At 38.1% G+C, this 19980-nt stretch overlaps 1 protein-coding gene across 4 annotated transcripts; it reads right to left on the bottom strand.

The window, feature by feature from the left end:
• Positions 1–216: 216 nt before the first annotated feature.
• Positions 217–19519, bottom strand: LOC133839208 (organic cation transporter protein). 4 transcript variants are annotated; one of them, XM_062270610.1, is made up of 8 exons: positions 16051–16190; positions 14836–15291; positions 5529–5920; positions 5176–5431; positions 3696–3963; positions 2973–3264; positions 1306–1632; positions 217–1246 (listed from the first exon to the last, which is right to left on the bottom strand). In XM_062270610.1, exons 3-8 carry the CDS (start codon positions 5904–5906, stop codon positions 1097–1099), a joined length of 1671 nt encoding a protein of 556 aa, XP_062126594.1. In that variant the 5' UTR covers positions 5907–5920; positions 14836–15291; positions 16051–16190; the 3' UTR covers positions 217–1096. The 4 variants fall into 4 exon arrangements, with proteins under 4 accessions (XP_062126594.1, XP_062126595.1, XP_062126593.1 ...); XM_062270611.1 differs by having other exon boundaries at positions 16047–16178; XM_062270609.1 differs by lacking the exons at positions 14836–15291; positions 16051–16190 and adding an exon at positions 18921–19513.
• Between the last annotated feature and the right edge of the window lie 461 nt (positions 19520–19980).

Below are 19980 nucleotides of genomic sequence, written 5' to 3'. Positions count from 1 at the left end.
TGTTCATCTACATACATACATGTTACATACATACATTAATAGAGTAAATGCAGCAGAATGGGAAGATTATAAACTATTTCAGTTAGCAAGCGAATTACCATGAACAATTTCAAATGTGTGATGCGTGTAAAAACAATAAACATTGCCTGCTCTTCATATGCAAATACATAATTGACCGATATTTTCAATTTCAATTTCCTTGTTTTTCTTTTTGTATGTATATATAGGTATTTATTCTAATGATTAATTGACTACATTTACCAGAGATTACATTTTTCACTTTCAATTGCATAATTATTTGTGTTTTTTTGTATTCATATTATTTGATTTATTTTAAAAAACATTTAACCAAGCATAACGAAGACGAGACAACAACAACGAGATTATGCATATATTGACAAGGATAATTAGTTATTGTATTTTTTGCTGTTTTAGCTGTTTTGTTCATTGCGTTGTTGATAGAGTTAATAATTTAGCAATACTTTTACATGCATTTTAACAAGATAATAATTTTCACAGAATTTCACAAAAATCGGGTTTTTTCATTTCAATTTATGTGAAATCTGTGAGCTTCGATAGCACCGAAGGCAAAAAAAACCTACACCGAGTTGTGACTTGGTTTACAATATGTGTGTTCTTATTTTCTTATTACTAGTATAAGCTAAAAGCCAATGTTAGTTATTACTTTTAAATTTGTTTATTAAATACTCACTACTTGCGGCGCAAATAAGGTCCTGCCTGACAATTCGCTCTATGGCATTTAATGGACATTCGATAAATTGCGCTATTTACTTGAGTTCCTCGACTACAGATACAGATACAGATACAGATACAGATACGGATATAGTTAGAGATACAGATACAGATAGAATTAGGTGGCGGTGGCTGAGGCGGTGGATATGTCAAATCGGGGCTGGGCATCGATTATTGGTTGGTTGTTGATTGTTGGTTGTGTTTTGTTCTTCTTGGTGTTCATGTTCTTATTCTGGTTGTTGTAAGTAAGTAGTTCTCTGGTAGCCTGTGTGCTTATTTTGGACCAGCCAAAATGTATCCTTGATGACAAACGGGACGACGACTCGAGGGTCTCTGTAATTTATTACACCTGCTTTGCTGCATTCGCCTGGCGACTTTCCGTAGTGGCTGCATTTTTTCGCACCGCTGTCTCAGGCAGGAAGAGTACAACGAAGCCACCAAAAATACTCCAGGCGGTTAGTAGGGTCATTAATAGGTGGCCCTCGATTTTGTTCTACACAATATACAATTAATATTGAATTATTCACACTTCTATCAGTGATTCCTTCTTACCAAAAGCGATAAATAGGGCGTTAGAATGAGCGCCAATCCGGCTGCCATGTTGCAGGCACCCACTCCCACATTGCGTATTATCGTCGGATAGAGTTCCGCGGTATAGACGGGCATTATGGTATTGCCAGCACTGATCGTAAATTTGCCCATCATCAGGAATGTGATCTTCAGCCAGAGCAGATCCTCGCGCCCCTCGGTCATCGCAGCACAGAAGCAGGCGACGCCGGTGCAAAACAATGTGGCGCAAAAGAGCCACTTCTTGCCCACCTTGGTGATAATGTACATGGCCACCGCAATGGCGGGTATTTCGACTAGGCCAGCTAGTGCCTGAAATATACAAAGAAGCACAGTTGGCACATGAGTCCGTGAGCACTTGGATTCCTATTTGGATGCGGATTCGCGGACATTCGGCATGTCGGCGGGGAGCATTAAATCAACTTGGCTTCAAAGGTGCGCCATGCTATGTCAAAATAAATTATGCAATAAATTAGCTGCAAAGGCGCTTTGGCCATTGTTGTGCTGCCAGTGAAGAGCATTTAGCTTTTTTAAAGCTAAATAAAGACTACGGTTAATGAATTTATATATTTGCCTTTATATTATAATGTTCTTCTTTTAAAAGTTGTACAGAATTACTCAGTCATTTATAGTGCATTAATCAGAAAATCTGTCATTTTATAGCTGCACGTTTCTAGCTTTTCCTCTATAAATCAAAGTGTTTTTAAGTTGTAGTAAAATTTTGAATTTGATTGTAAAATCTAAGCCAATCAAATTCTTAAGATTTTTAAAAACGAAGTGATTCACTAAATAAACATAGCATTGTAAAATGATTATATTCAGTTTTTCATGCCAAACTATGAAAATACGTTAAAAAATGCTTAGTAGTAAATTAAAAATTATTAAATTATTCTTTATGTATTTTTCACTTTTTCTCTTGGGTATCAGATTTATTTGCCTCGTAAATAATGTTAGGTAATACAGATTACTGCTAGAATTCATTTTCACCTCATAATTTTGTTGGTTTCCAAGTTTATTATATTTTATAGAACGTTCAAAATAATAATAATTAATTGCCTTTCCTACAAAGAACTGTCTGCTACACAAAAAAGATTGTATGATTTTTTTCTTCTCTCTCTTTTAACAATTGGCCAGCCGCCAAATTCGGCAGATAAAGCTGTTGAGGCATCAAGGGAAATGGGAGATGGGAGGCATAAATATCATCAACGGCAGCATCAGCAGTAGCAACCGTCGCAGCATGAGCAATTGTAAGCAACATCATAATTCGATGGTAAACACATTTGGCTGTCTTTTCGGCCCACTGTCCAGATGGACGTTGGCGTTGACATGACACACACTCATACACACACACACATACACATAAATACACAACTACACAGTGAGGAAAAACAGGGGAATGACAAATCCAATTAGCGAACAGATCTCGACTGGGCGGGCACTTAGCACTTGTTAAATGTTAAATGCGTATACGCAACGTACTTGTCACTCGATGCTTGATGCTCGGTACTTGGTGCCTGAATGTTTGATGGATACAAGTTGAGATTACAGGGAAATGGTTTGCTAATGTAGTTTAAATTGTGTTGCTTCTGCCATTAGGTCGAAGTACCCCAAGTATGGCACTTGGGCCCTCTTCATGTAAATTGTCAACTTACCGAATTCAAATAGACATTGCCACCGAACGAGCTCATGTTCAAGATGAGGCCATAGTAGATCAAATTGATGGTGAACCAAATGCAGAGGAAACAGATGGAGATGCGCCTCAGATAGCTGGATCGAAACAGATATGTGACGTCCTGTGTACTGCTCTCCTGCGTTGGCGGCGTCAGTTGGTAATCAGCTGGTAATTGTCGTCCATTGAAACTAGCCGCCGCCTCAATGATGCGTCGCACTTCCTCAATGCGACCCTTGACCAGCAGCCAGCGCGGCGATTCCGGCACCACAAACCTGCCAAAGAGATGCACAACACTCATAGGTCTCAGTATCGGTCTCAGTCATTCGACAATATGCTCATAAATTAGCCACCTCCTCTACAGGTCTGGTCTGGTCTGGTCGGGTGTTTATAATTTGGGACACCCACGCACGCAGTTCATTATTTATTTGCCATTTATTGCTCAGCCGACTCTGTGTGATCCACAATGCATAGATAGATACATATATGTATGTTTGTATTTATGTGAATGGATACATAGCAGCATTGAGACATAGACAAACAAACATGGAGCACACGTGTAGCTGTTCTTTAGTTCTTTCTATTACTCGTCGTACACAACAACATTTTATTGGCAATTTACACTTTTCACGCGCACACATTTCTTTCTGTCTTGTTTACCCCATTGACCCAATCAAAGGGAAAATTAAATACTTTATGACCTTACCAGAGAAAACAAAGGAAAATGCCGGGAATGCCAATGCACAGCTGCAATCGTTGATAGTCCTGCGTCAAATATGCCAATCCAGAGATCATCATATACGAAATGGGCAGTGGAAACAGATTGTACATGCCGGCTATAGTTCGCCATTTGCCATCCACATATTCGATGGCTAATATGAGGCCCGAGTAAGTCACAGATACAGAGACAAGGCCCAAAAGCGCTCTCAACGTTAGGTATAGCTCAAAGGAACTGCAGAAGCAGAGCCAAAGACCTGTCAAAGAAAGTAAAGAACACTCATACATTTAACAAATATAGTTGAATAAAGATAACTAAACGTGAAATACAGAAAATTAAATAAATATTGTTGATATAAGGTTATTCGAAATTCTTAATCTTAATATACCAAAAAATTATTTAAATTCTCTTAGCATATTTACTAATATGTCTGATAATCCAAAGTTCGTTAGTTCAATTTAAAATAATTTGTGTAATCCAAAATTGTTCGGTATATTTCACTAAGTTTCATTTAATGTTTAAATTTTGGTTCAAATCATTTAACAAATATAGTTGAATAAAGATAACTAAACGTGAAATACAAAAAATTAAATAAATATTGTTGATATAAGGTTATTCGAAATTTTTAATCTTAATATACCAAACAATTATTTAAATTCTCTTAGCATATTTACTAATATGTCTGATAATCCAAAGTTCGTTAGTTCAATTTAAAATAATTTGTGTAATCCAAAATTGTTCGGTATATTTCACTAAGTTTCATTTAATGTTTAAATTTTGGTTCAAATTAATTAAATCTAGCAATTCATTATATTTATTATTATTTATGTAAGAATATTCTACAATTCTACGACTCATTTTTTAATCCTATATCTTAATTTTTAAATAAAGAATACTAAGAAAAGCTTTAACTAAGATATTAAAATTAAAAATTATGATCAAAACTTGGCAATAATAAATTTAAATTTCTTCACTACTTCATGGCTTTCTTAAATTTTGCACATTACTCCTTTAAATATCCCTAGCAACAGGTTAATTTTCTTTTGTTTGAGGCAAAAGAGTGCAAAAAGCATTGTTAGTTTGCCCATTTGATGCTCTTATGCCTGAGAGCTGCCCTCAAATGGGTTCCTCATTAGTAGTGTCCTTTTGAATGCAAATTCCAATTACACTGTGGGTGATTTAATCAGCAAGGACAACAGGGCGGGCCAACTACAGTCAGCAATGCGGCAGGAACATTCACTGATGCATTGCCCACTCAATGTTGACCCCGCAGCCAATGCCAAGTTCAAAGTCAAAAGGGGACACTGACGGCATTTGCCAATGCCACTTCCGTGTGCTCCGTGTGTATAGTGCATAGAGGGCTGGTAGTAAAGGTCACTGCAGTCTGATAATGATGATGGCGATGACAATGGAGGCTGATGAGGCTATGAGGATGAGGTGGCACATTGAGGATGTGAGGCCCACTTACCGAATATGGTCTGCAGCACGGCCGATATGAAGAGCATTGTTTTGCGGCCAAATTTGTCCGATAGATAGCCGGAAATGATGCCACCTGTTGCAACGCCCAGCAAAAAGAACATCTCGGCGACGTTCTTTAAATGCTCCTTGTCGCACACTAAATCCCACTGCGAAGTCCATGTGTTGCCCACATTATCGTTCGTCTCGTATTCCCAGCTGTTGCAGGCCACATGCTTGCCATCATCGCCCAAGGCAGCTGCCTGTTGCTGGAGAGCGTGTTAAGTGAGTGATAAGGACGTTAGTTCCTCATGACTGGGTTTGGCTAAGGGTTTGAAAAAAAATTTGGAATTTTCGGCTGCTTACCTGCAGTTGAGTCGGCAGGGAATCGTTGCTCAATTGGCTCCAATCGATGCCTGCCCTGCGACGACAGTTGTCCTGGGAGCCGCTTAGATTCCGCCAAACATCGATGGGCAATTGCTGTAGATGCTGTGGTCGCTGGCACCAGAACTCCTTGTTGGCTGCCTGGTAGATGGATGAGGATATGTGGAAGGTGTTTGGCACCTGGAACAGTGAGAGCAGCACCGTCATCAGCAGCTGCCATTTGCCATAGTGACCCATCAGCTCGCCAATCACATCGGTTTCGTCCTCATCATCTGCTGGTACTGTACTAGGATCTGCCGACGCCATTGGCGATTGTGTGGGCGTGGCTATGGGGGACGGCTTGCCGGCTGTGTCGTGCATGGCGCACAAAGGAACTGCAATGATTTTAAGAGGAATATAATTGATTAGATTAATCATTTAAAAAAAGATAAAATAAAACGTAATAAATTAGTTATATAATAAATACTCGACTTAAATTTATCTAGAAATTCAAAAGTTTTAAACAATACTATATACACACAAAATGATTAATATAATTAGTAAGACCAGCAAAACCATAAAAATGTTCTTACTTAAAATAAAACCAATTTAAGGCATCGCATTGCTGACTAAAATAAATATATATTTAAATTTAATTTTCATTTGTATTAAATTATACCTTAGAAAATTCATTGTAATTAATAATCCGACAATAATAATCAAATTAATTTTTGTATTCTAATTTGATGCTCAAATCAAGACTTAAGACCCTAAAGTATTTATAAAGATAATCTTGTATATTGAGATATTTGATTTGTTGTTAAGGTTAATTGAAAACATGGCTAAGCATTTTCTTTTCTCAACAACAGATCCCTTTGCAAGATCCTGTTGCTTAAATGGCTGTCAAGTTGCATGCGAAGGTCAGCAAACTTAACGGGAAAGGACATTCAAATTAATTTTATGGCGCGTGTCAGGCGCACACAAAGGCTCAATTAGTTAAGTGGTCAGTGGCCGGTGGTGGCCATAAACCAAGTCAGCCTCTCAGAAACAGACCAAAGCTAAGGCTAAAGCCAATGCCAAAGGCAAAGCTAAAGCCAAATCCAAGTGCAGCTAAGTCAGGCGGCGAAGGCGACTCTATTTCATTTATTACGCGAATCCGCAATCGTTTCCCCGCCCCATCCCGCTTTCGCTTCAGCTGCCCCTTTCAGTGCCGTCTCTTGGGTAAGGGCTCAACCTGCGTTCGATGGAATTCAATCACTTCGTGGGCGATTAACTTCAGCTGACCAAAGTCAGCAGCAAAAGTTGTGGGCACACAAACACACACACACACACACATTCGAATAGCAATACAAAGTAAAAGAATAATAGCTAAGATTTAATGTAATTGCGTTGGGAGGAGCAGCAGCAGGCAGACGATGATGCTGATGCTGATGCCGATGCCGACGCTGGTCGTCATGTTCATGTCCTTTTCTCAGTTGGCTAGTTCAACATTTTTTTGCTGCTTTCCTGTCCCCGCTTCTGCTCGCATTTTCATCGTCTTCTTTTTACTTGTTTTGTTTTTTTCTTTCTTTTTCTTTCAATGCGGTTGAGCGACGCTTTTGTGGCTGCTTTGGCTTTGTTCGGGATTTGCCAGCTCAGCCAGTACACACATAAAGCCATAGGTAACAATATCAATACCCTTCCACTTCCCCTTCCCCTTCTCCATCACATCTCTTCTTGTAAGAGGACGAAATAAAGTTGCTGCATTAAATGGTTAATCCTTTGGCAACTTCCTCTTTGTGCCTGGCTTATATGTAATTAAACACTTTACTGCACGTCAAATGGAATTAATTTCGCAATCCATCAATATCATTAAGTATTTATTCAGTAATGTGGGCGTGGAAATGCTGAGGGAAAAAATGTATTCAATACTTCTTCTGAATACATTTAAGTTACATTAAAGAGCATAATTAGAATCACAGCGAATTGAGTTGAAGGCAGCTGAGCAAACAAAAACACAGATGAAAGCTAGTGTTTTGCAGATACTACTTGAAATCGGATTATTATAATGTTCTGCACGTCGAAGATAATGAGAAAAGAAAAGCAGAATAAATCGGTATGTTCTCGTATTATGGCGTATTTCTCTGCATTCAACTTGGCTTAAATTAGCATTCTGCATATTTGACACAGTGCGTATACGTACTATATGTGTATGTGTGTGTGTGTCTGTTATTCCATATGTGGCCAGTGGCCGCTTGGTGGCAGTAAAATTCACGCCACACGCCGCACGTGATAAGCAGTTAAGCGCAAATTTTCACGCACTTGTAAGCACAATAAACGAAGCGTGTCCGCGAAAAGCCGCAAGCCGTAGGGAAAGCGCATGGGGAGAAGTGAATGGGGACGGTGATGATGCTGGGGACACTGGGGTGGACGAGGTTCTGTCGGGCTTTGGGGGGACGCCAATGAAAAGAAGGCGTAATATAAGCTCTGGCTGGCTTGCTGGCAGGATAATTAATTATCAATTTCATAGTTGCAGCAGCTGCAATACACGCATAGCAACAGCGCATCCGCATAGAGACACACACGCACACACAGCTGCCTTTTCGGTCAGTGGAGTTGTATGGAAAACAACAACAACAACGACGACAACTAAAGCAACAACAAACAGTAAATGTTTGTTTGTTGGCATTGCCGTTGACATCGCAGTTAGTGCCGACAGGCAGACCAACCCATTGCCTGAAGGTCGTCGTACGCAGCAGCAGTTTGCAGGGAGCTGGGGGGGATGGCAACGGGGAACAGAAGTAGCTGGGCCACGAAAGAGGGAAGATGAAGAGGGAGTCACTGTGTGACGGCGCCTCAATCTCAATGCTATAAACTACGTCGTCGTCGGAGGCGTCGTCGTTGCCATCATCAGCATTTCACCTTCAACACATACGTGCAGGTTGCTGGCACACATGGCGTATGCGCAATCTTACGGTATGCTGAAAATAACGCTAATTGCATTTTGCAGCTGTCGCTCAACTAGCTAAACGGGTGACCAAGCAACCCAACAGATCAACCACCCAGTACCAGTATCAGTCAAATTACCGCCCTCACCTCCCCTCCCCGCTTCCTGTGTGCCACTTTTCCATCTTATTGGCCAGATCGCAAAATACGCAATTATTCAGGGAGGGTTTAACAATATCGACAGATTGCTGTACATCATTAGCATAAAATAATTAAAACAAACATTTTAATATACACGAAAGCTAGAAAAACTAGAAAAGTTTGCCACTGCCTCAACACCGAACTTGTCATACCCTTTCATAATTGTGGTAAGCATCAAAACAGATTACTACATCTATAAATAGTAGTATAAATATAGTAATAAGTACTCATAGCAATTATTTTTTTTAAGATATCTTAATTACTTTTAGTGGCATGTATATTTTTTTATCGGATATCATACATTTTAACACTTTGTAGGCAACGTGTAGATAAATTTAAATTGCTAAGGTTACTTTGTAACTAATCTATCTATTACTAAGTACTCATAGGACATTGTTCTTTAAAATCATAAAAAAAAATTTTATATGATTGTATGTATTTTTCTTATCGGGTTTCATAATATTTAACACTTTGTTGGCTATCTGTGAACAATTTGAAACAGTTTTAGATGGCTTTGTAATCTATCTGTCTATCACAGATAAGTACTCGTAAGTCATTGCTCTTAAAAATCCAAAAATAAAGATCATTATTATGGGTCATATTTCTCTTATCGAATTTCATAATATTTATCACTTTGTTGACAATGTAGTATAACCAAATATGTTCATTTGAGTCACATAGTGATGATACTCTTACTTTTGCTGCAAATTTATTGAGTGTCGCTGCTTGACGTAGTTTGCATTAATCGGTCGATCTAGTTTTTCTGCCACATTGTGGGTAGATTGATCGCAATGCTTGAGGGGCTGTTTGCCAACTAGGCATTCATAAGTATTTGTGGACGTAGTATTCAGTATTCCCGGTCCCACATTATTTGCTAGACTATGCAAATTAAGCTGCAACGGTCCATGTCAAATTGTTAATTACTTTCACATAATAAAAACAAATTAATCAATGCATATTGCGATCATAAAAATGCATGCTAATACTGCATACATGTATCTCGAACGCCTCAAAGTCAAGTTCACAATGTGCGATATTCCACCCGATACGGATGCGTTTGGGTGCGATCTCTTGACACGCTTCAACAGCCGAGCAATCGAGTCAGCTTTAGCTTTTGCCTTTGCTCATCGTTTGCTCAATTGAAAACAAAAAAGATAGACACGATGCTCAAATAATGATTTGTTTCAATTGAAGAGTCAATGCCAGCTCTCAAAGCTGAACCAGTAAAGGCGCCAACGACATCAACATCATCATCTACGTTTATTCATATGGTTATATGTTTGATTAATTAAGAGTGCTAATAAATTACAGAGCTCAAGCTAACTGGGGGTGCTGAGAAACTATCACACCGCTTGCGATTCATAATAATGGAATTTGTTCGCTTTAATTTGCATAGTTGAATTATGATTTATCTTTACATAACTTATATTCAGAACTCTACATAAATTATCGACAAGATTGTAAAGATTGTATATATAATATTAACGACTGTGACTCTTACAGTAGCCATATTCAAGGTTTTACAAATTGTTGATTACAACTGCTGACAAGTAATTTTCTTCAAATAGAGTATGAAGTAGATAATTTAATTTTGTATGTATTATTCATTAATTTATCTATAATTACAAGAAATAATTAAATTTGCATATTTTAATTTATATTTAATTATTGAAAAATTTACAAATTACTACTCATAAATTTTCTTACTTTTTATTAATATCGTACCACCTCAATAATGAACTAACTGCAATTCTGCAGATAATTTTCGTTTAACTCAACCATAGAAAAACTGGCAAATGAATAACTAAACAAAGTGTAAATTATATAGAAATTATAAGCGCCACAATCAGCGAGAAATGTGCTAAATAATTTTGCACAAAAGAAAAGCGTTTAGCTCTGGGGACACAAACGGAAAATCACAGGGGAGCAGGGGAGGGGCGCAGAGGGGAGAGGGGAGAGACTGGTGGTGGGCTGAGGCTGACTGACTGAGAGATAGACAAGCTGTCGCTGTAATTAGCGACCATGCATATAAAAGTGCATTCACTTTCATGCTATGACTATGAGATGTTGCTAATAATGACGATGACGTTGGCGATGATAATGATGATGCGGATGGTGGATGGTGCATGGTGCATGGTGATGATGATGATGATGATGTTGAAGAGAGGACGCTCAATGACGTTGCCAGGCAATTTGCACATTTATAGGATTTGTTTATTATGCATTCAGCGGCAGCTGGTTGGGTACTCGTATTTGAATTGTTGAATGCTGCCAAGTGGGTAATAGTAATCGTAATCTTTACACACTCACACACACACGTACAGACTATCTCTACTACTATTACGATTTACTAGTACTTGCGATAGTACTCGAACTAGTATATAGTGAGCTCTTCAGCGGCGACAGTTGTTTTACAGAGAGCGAGATGAGTTGAGTTAAGATGCCGACATTTAGCCGGATGCCAACCCATCACTCGTACTCACATTTATATTCACACTCACGTTCGTATTCGCAGTCGTATTCACCTCACCGATCCGATCCGTCTGGATCTAGCTTCTAGCTTGGCATGTCTGTCTATCAGTCGAAATGTCTGGCTGAAGCAGACTCATCACTTGTCAGTCTAATTGCAACGAAATCCTCAACTTTGAGATGTGACAGCTCGGATAAGAAAACAATTTTTTTGCGGCGTGCGACTAACAGCATTTCAAACATGACAAACTGTTTTGTCAACTCATATGGTACATACTATACGAAATAGTTCGGTTCACATTCAGGGCATTGGCTCATTTGCCGTAAATATCGTGAATTAATTTTCTGAATTTTTTCGATGCCTCATTTACGTTATTCACTGGACGCATTTATAAACAATTTTCGCAATTTTCAGGTTGTGATGTACGTGCTGCATTGAGACTTTCACGCCATGCAATTAATGCTATTGATTTTGGCATTTGAACCCATAAATATACAGTACTGAAAATCAACAACTGTGCAACTGTGCAAACATTAGCAGTATAAATCCAACCATATCTTGACTTTACTTTTTTTCTATGCTATAAATTGGCAAAGATTTATTGCAAACTATAGGGACTAATCGCTCAGTAAATCAGGCAGTAAATAGCCCGATTTATAGTTTTTCAGTAAATACAAAATGCGAAGCTTTTTTGTTGCAAAATAAATCTGTTGAAAAAATCGAAACATATTTTGCAAAAATTCTTTCTAATTAGCACATAATTTGCTGCTAATTTTGACATGGTTTACCGACGATTATCGGTATTAAACTGGCATAAAACCCTATAAAATAAACAAACTTTTTCTTTAATCTGTGAGGCATTTAAAAAATGTATTAATCTTTAACAATTCGTTTTTTATATTTTTATAAACAAACAAAAACATTTAATTTTAGATTTCCAACAATTTAACTTATCTATTAAATGAAACATGTCTTAACAAAAACTAGATCATTTAAAATGATATTTACTTTTTCAGGAACTGACCAATTTTTTTCTTTTCCTACATTTAGACATTTTGATGTTTCAATTTATACGCTTTCAACAGACTATCTCAATATTTGCTTGAGCAAACTTGTAGAAAGCCAAATATCCAATTTCAGGCATTATGTTACAACGTCAGCTTTTATAGCCTTAATTTGCGGTTGACTTTTATGGACCTTCAACCGATTTGATAAGTAAGGGGAATGGAGTCAAGTAAAGCGAAGGATCGAATCGTTTAGACAGAATACATTTGATTGCCACAAATTGAAATCAGTTTGACAATTTTGTCAATAGCTCTCATAAAATGTGTACGAAATATTCACAATTCACAATGGCGAATGATTGAAAAGAAAGGTACACACACTCACACTCATAGTCATTTGAATATATACTCGGAAATGAAATGAAATCAAATCAATTGTTTGGCATTTACAAAGATTTACATTTTCGCAGATTTAATGAGGTGGGCGTTTATTATTATGAGCGTATGTGGGTGTGTGTGTGTGTGTGTGGTTGTGTGTGTGAGTAACCTTTTGGCACTAAACTGCAAAATGTGTTTTGATATATTATGCAAATGTTTCCTTTGTACTTCCTTCACCTGACTGAAAGTTGTATCTGCCTCGAATATCTTTTATTTTGTAAACATGAAAATTTTCTACAATAGCAAAAGAGCAACAATAATAACAACAGCAACAGCCACAAAACAGTAACAAAAACAACTACAACAACAACAATAACAATGGCGAAAAGTATCTACGAGTACATTGCAATATTGGCAGATCCGTTATGTCCAGCGCGCTGCCATTGTCCTGCTATATTGAAGGGTCCTTACAGACTTCCTTCCGCTGACTGCTGTCTGCTGGCTGTAGTCCGTTTGTCTGCCTGGCCGAGTGTCCTCCAGTCGCTTCATGATTTTCGCATTTGTTGATATTCCCCCCGCTCCCTGATCCCCGCACCCTTGTGCCTGGCTACAATTTATACATTTTCTATTTTGTTTTTCTTGGTTTTTTTTTTACATTTTTTGCTGCTGTTGTTGTTATTATAGCTGGGCTTCCAAAATGTAGGTCATCAGTGCCATGAGCATCCATGAGTATCCTTATTTTCGTACTTTTTTTTTAATATATGTATGAGCATCCATTGTTGTAAACATGAATTTGCAAATCTATTTCCATTTCGATTTATCTACATGAGTGTGTGTGTGTGTGTGTGTGGGTATGTTCTTAATGGTTCCATGTTGTAAACCGCTCTTGCAGCTGTTGTCTTCTTAATCGAATAGCAAATCGTCTGGCAATTTTAAATTTAGCCAGCTAAGCAACGTTAATCCCACAAACATGCCCCATGACCATTGCCCCTAGACCTCCACCTTCACCTCTAATCTGCAACCTCTAACCTTATGCCTCCAGCCACATGCCACTTACCACACATACGCACACACACTGACTTGCCGCATTGTGAGCGCCTCTTGATTACAATTTAAATTTCAAAGTGGCACACTGATTTGCTACTTTTATGCGCTTCCAATCAGCCAACATCGTCATCGGCGTCGTTGTCGTCGTCATCATAGTCGAAGCACAGCTTCCGCCATTAGCATAACCCAACATCGATGACTGGAGGCGGCGGCAACCGGCGCCAGGTGATTGCTAGCAATGTTTGTCTCTCATTCGTTTGATATTTTTCCCTTTCATTCATTCTATTTCACTTTTTTGCATTTTCGATTCTTTTTCTTTTTTTCATGCATGCATTGTTAAGATTCGGATTCCAATTCCAATTGGCTGCATGCATAACAAGTTGCCTTTGTAACAGAGAGACTACTGGCATACATATGTAAGCCTTTAATATTTGCTGACTTGCTGACAAGTTTAATGTCGCACACATATTACACTATAGACAGGTATTAATACTTTAACTAGTATAGTTTAAGTTTATGAGCTTAGCAAACCCCAGCAATTATTGTGCAATTTCATCTTTTAGTTTATGGCTTTACGAAACTATATTTTAAGCCTAGTGATCGTGAAAATCCACAGCTCACATTCACATAGCTGACTAGTGAAGTCAATAGACAACAATCACGATTCAATTTGATTATGATTCGAAGAACTCATAATATATTGAAGATCATTAAAGCGAGACAATTAAATAAAGTCATTATTTGTACATGGAGAATCTGTGAGCAAGTCAAAAGTCAAAAGTTAAAAGGCTCGAGTGTGAATGCCATTTATCATATAACGAATTCGAAATTCATTTTAATATTTATTTATATTTTTGATACTCACATGTCTTTTGACAATGTGGACATTGTGTAGTATTTGAACGAGTACATATAAAGTTGAGGCAGCTGCTTTGCAATCTGTCAAGATAAAGTCATTGCTGTTGCTTATCATCTATTGTTGTTGCTGTTGTTTTTGTTATTTGCTCTAAAGCACACACAAACGGACAAAATAGAAAAACAGACAGACATGGAGACAAACAGGCAAATAAATAAACAAAAGCAAAGCAAACACCGCTGGCGCACATCCGCAAGCTATGCAAGTATCAGGAGTAGCTCTTAGGATGAGGCCAGGACACGCACTCACTGCGACTGAGCGACAGAGACAGAGACAAAAAGAGTGGGAGAGAGCAAGAGGAAACGAGCTAGCGGAATTTTGCTGCCGTTGTCAGCATGGACAGGTTGGCAGTGCTTGTAATGAGCTTACCTTATGTATACAATTCAAGTTGTTGCTACTACGGCTGATTCTACTGCTCCTAGACGTGGGCTAATCCTGAAGAGCGTTTTGCTGCACAATTGGCACCCCTAGGATGCTGCCTAGTTCCCTGGCTGACTGGTTGATTTCCTCAGCCCGCTTCCTGTTGCTGTTGTTTTGATACCTCTTGGCGCGGAATTCCGTTGTCCGCTCTGTCACGTTTCACGACAGCTTCTGCTTGCGTTTTTTGAACAATTTTCAAAAACTCAACGAACGGAAACTGTCACATAAAACCAACCTTTAGCTAAGATTGTTTTTTCTCTTTACTTCTTTTTGAGGGACTGGTGTTAAATGCTTTTTAGTTTTCTAGTTTAGGGTATTACGTATACGACGCATTTACCCAATATTAATTGGATTCTTATTTACAATCTCAATGGACTTGAACTGCACTTCAACTGCAGCTGCAAACTGCAATTGTAAAATTTAAATTGTAATTTACTCTTGTGGTTTTGCTTTGTTAATGAATAGAATTTGTAGTAACCGCGCGAGAAACAGAGAGTGAGAGAGTTCACTTGATATTTGTTACACATACGCCGCGTGGTCTGACAAACGAAATATTTTTGCGCGCGCTTCGCTTAACTGACAGCAATTTGCAATTTGGAAACAAATGCGAGCGTTCAACGTGCAACAAGACCAACAACAACAACAAAACAATAAAACAATATATACATTCAGTACACCAACAATTGGTTTTTTAGCTTGCAATAAAGTTAATGAGGAGGGCGGAGAAAAGTGTTTTTTTCTTTTTAAACTGACGTTTGCCTCTTGAGCAAAAAGAAAATGTTGAAATAAATATCTGCTGATGCTATTATTATTTTGTTGTTGTTGTTGTTGTTGCTGCTGGTTGTTGTGTGTGGGTTGTCTAACAATATGCTCTATTTCAGCAGAGCATCTCGTCATACTTGTCCAAACATTTGCCAGACTGACTTTGAGCGAAATATAAAACAAGAAAAAAACATAATAACAAAAACTATAAGTATCAGCGTATATTGGCACATAACTGTATAGATATGCTATCTATATGATGTACGAGTATATGCAGAACAATGTTGTTGCCGCTCGCATTCGTTGTTTCTGATGCTGCTGCTGTTGCTGTTTGGCGTTTGGCGTTGATGTTGCCGTTGTTTAATGTATTTATTTAATTTTATACTATGCGCACTCACGCACCCACAAAACGTTTTGTCTTTTGGCTACTCGAACACGAAAAAAACTCTTCCTGCTGTGTTGCTTGCTGTTCTGTTGCTTCGTATGAATCTTTCGTTATGGCGACGGCGATAATGATGGCGACAATGTCGTCTCCGTTTGCTACTACTGATGCTGTTGCTAATGCTGCTGTCGTTTTGTCGTTTGTCGATTGCTGATGATGCTGCGGCACAAGTTCACACAACCACAACGAATGACCGAGAGCAACTGAGCGCTCGTGCGAATTGCGAAGAACTTTTATAACTTTTGCTCCTGCACGCAACGCCAACGTACAATGGTCCATTTTACACATTCGAACCAATGAAATCGATTTTTCTTAAGTATTTCAAATTAATTTTCTTTAAAATTATTAAAATATATTTAATTTGTTCTTAATATTACCACTTCTATTTCTTAAAATTAATCTAAAAGATTTAATCGATTAAAACAATGACAATTTCGCCAAGGTTTTCACTTGGCAAATACTTTTAGTTCCACCGATAAAAATGCATTGCGTTCCACTGTGCAATGCCAGCAGCGTTGATGCCAACGCCGACGTCGACGACAGCAAAAGCGCCAATTTGCTGCTGGGGCTGCTGGGGGCTGCTAGCTACGATGCTGCGCTAAGACCATTCTTTCGCAGTCAACGTCGATGTCGGCGTCGTATCAGCTGCTGCTATTACTGCAACCAGCTGTGCGCGCTCTTCAATAACAACGAACAAATTCTCTTAACTTGAGCTCTCTTAAATTTGCTTGCTTGGCGCGCAAAACTGTTGCTGTTTGTTATTTAATCGCCGGCATCGTTTGACTCAGCGCTTTTCGTAGCAAGTGTCGGTGCCATAACTGCATATATCATGCAAGTTTAATTCTATCTCAGATCTCACATCAATTAACATATCGTACCTAAATATAATCAAAGATGTAATCAATCATACGCATATCAAGTATACGTAAGGCAAAAGTTGACAATTTGGATATGAATTTAACTTGGCGTAAATTAAAAAGCTTATTCATTGAGAGTATTAGGTATTCGTAGTTTCATTATCATTGACGCGTGCTTTAATTATAAATATTGAATATTCAGAAATCAATGAGCTGATAAGTGCTCTCACCTCAAACGAACAGCAGACTGCTTGGTTCTACGTTTAAGTAGTCATATCTATAGATATAGTCGTAAATATAGTCAGAGACGACACGTGGCCAGAGGCGATCGTTGGCCAACGACTGTCAGCGCCAATTCGCTTGATAGATCACATCAAAAAAATTCTGACAATTTGTTGACACATATCTATTGTTATTGTTGTTTGTTGTTTGTTCTTGTTGTTGCTCACTCTCGTGGTGGCTCGTTGTTTTACGTCTCGTTTTTTTGGGTGGGTGATGATGACTACAATGATTGTTTAATGACTATTTGCGGCTGCAAACAACACATTGCTAGCGCATAAATAAAATTACACACACAAATACATGTGCAAGTGAATAAAAATAGTATTATTGAGTGAGATTTAATATTTTTGGACTTCATTATGTTTACTTGAAATAATAATTCCTTTGTTGTATAATAATAAGTATTTGCCTAATTTAAAATAATAGTAAAGCGATTTATAACGAAAACCTTCTGCGTTACCGACGCTGTAATAAACTGTAATTACAACCATATTAGAAGTCACAACAATTACATTTCAAAATAAATATTGACTTGAAGAATACAACAGAAACATTGTAAGAGGCGCTCTTGATTATATTCACAAGTGCAAAGAACAAACGCAGCTCTTTGTTCAGCTGCTTAATTGTCGCTAATTGAATAAAAAAATATTACTATGATCGAAAGTCATGAGTGATAATTATGCAAAGCGGGTTACCAATCGAGTCAAACAGCAAACATTATCAAATGCCTGCTAATGGCAAATTCAAACAGTAGCTGCAAATTCTTGCAAAATGCCATTTGATTCCTCCCTTTAAAGTGAAGCAACATTGTATCATTATCGCAGCGATTATCTGTAAACAAATATTAGTCATTCAACATCCTGTTATTCTTGCCTCGGAAATGCTTGTCAATCTCCGTATAAAAATGAATAGATATCAAGAAAGGGGCGTCTGATTAATACAATCGAAATCATCGTTGCGATCCACTTTATTCACAACCAAAGACCGATAAATATTTATTTATTTTTGTAATTCGCTTAAAATACTTATTCTTATTCATAATAAAATGCATATGCAAGACTATTGTCTTGATTCTAAAATGAATCATCCCAATTTAAAGTGCCTACAATTTGTTTCATATAAAAACTCGCATGCGACAAATCGCTTTGCGTCACATTTCTCGCATGCGATAAAATGTGAACATGTTTCTCGCCCACTGCTTTGGCTCGCATTTTGCAATTGTTGTTGCTGCAAATTAAATGCAATTTGCATTTTGTTTATGTCGAATTGCGTTTTCTTTATTTCTTATATTTTTATCAATGAAATTCAACAAGCGGACAAGTCGTAGTCACAGTCGCAGTTGTAGACTTTGATTAAAGTTCCTCAAAGAGTACTTGCATTTGATTATGTCAAAGATATTTATAAATTGTTTGTGCAAGTGCTGATATTGATATTCTAATTAGATTTGTTGGCGCCACACGATTTTCATAATGTGTATACATATAGCAAATATTTCGCATTCGCATTCGCATTTGATTAGAAAACAAAACAGGCAACCACCACTTGCAGTGTGCAAGTGTCACTGATTTATGGCCAAGACCAACATGTATGTGTCCAAGTGTATGTTCGTGTGTTTTGTATGGTTTTTTGTTTGACCAACTTAACTGGTTTAATGGCCCCAGTAATGGGGCATGTTGTACGAATGTACTTACATTTCGCCTGCTCCTTGGCGGACAGCAAAGGCAGTTGCAACTCCAGTTCCATTTCCATTTCCATTGGATGGATGTCATGGGTTAAGGCATCGCCTTGATGCTTTGGCATTTTGTGCGCACTTTGTTCTTGTACTTTGTGGACATGAACTAATTATTATTATAGCAATTTAATTCTGATTTCAGATTTAATAACTTGGCGCCCCCGTCTTATCAATTTCAGCACTGGCTCGCTTATCACCGGCACTTCGCAATGCCAAACTAAAAATGCGCGTATTGTTTAGTAGCAGCAGCTAATATAGTATGTTTCTGGTACTGTGTTTAATGTGCCGCAACAATACTTGCTTTGATAGCTACTGTAGTTAGGATTGACCACTTGGCCCACATATATCACGTATCAATTACCAGCGTTGCATATTCCAAATTGACTAAACGTGTTGGCATTTCATTTGGGTGTTGGCTTTTATGTTTGAGGGATTTTAAACGCGAATCGATGCATAGCGTTTATTTTGACACCTTTAACCGTTTTTAGTTATTACTATTTGCTGTTTGTTTAGTGTAGATTTCGTTTTTGTTTTAGCTCTTCGCGAAAAACGTGCGAACTGTGCAACGGACTGCGGCCAACTGACTGAATAAACGCTTCTCCGCTCTGCCTTAAAGTTGCCTCAGTCCAGTCCCAAGCCCCAGCCCCAACCGTAGCCCCTGTCTCAGTTTGTGTCGCAGTCCATTGAGTCGGACTACAACTACAACTCAATCGAGCAGAGACCCAAAAAAAAACCAAAAACAAAATATAAATCCCAAATATATTGATAAAAATTCGCTATGTTGCTGCCGGTTTTTTCGTTGTCGTATTTGTTTTGGTTTCTGCTTTATAATTGCGCCTCGGGGAGGAGAGCAGAGGGAAGCAGTGGTATGAGCTATGGCAATGAGATTGGGAGTGGGAATCCGCTACGGGTAAACGATGTGGGATGGGTTCGGCCCATTAAAATGTATTTACACGTTCATTGATTGTATTGAAAGCACTCTCATTTGTTTAACATAAAATGAAAAATAATAATAAAGT

The sequence above is a fragment of the Drosophila sulfurigaster genome, chromosome 2R (assembly GCF_023558435.1).
Source record: "Drosophila sulfurigaster albostrigata strain 15112-1811.04 chromosome 2R, ASM2355843v2, whole genome shotgun sequence".
Lineage (NCBI taxonomy): Eukaryota > Metazoa > Arthropoda > Insecta > Diptera > Drosophilidae > Drosophila > Drosophila sulfurigaster.
The sequence above is the reverse complement of the archived record's forward strand: the minus strand, read 5'-3'. Positions and strand labels throughout refer to the sequence as shown.

Bases quoted from the DNA above. Each gene is read 5' to 3' on its own strand.
- LOC133839208 (XM_062270609.1), bottom strand. From the start codon at position 19,029: ATGCCAAAGCATCAAGGCGATGCCTTAACCCATGACATCCATCCAATG. The intron at 5,921-18,920 runs GTAAGTACATTC...AAATCATTGCAG, and splicing joins CGCCAAGGAGCAGGCGAAAT to TTCCTTTGTGCGCCATGCAC. The intron at 3,265-3,695 runs GTAAGGTCATAA...TCTCTTTGGCAG, and splicing joins ATTTTCCTTTGTTTTCTCTG to GTTTGTGGTGCCGGAATCGC.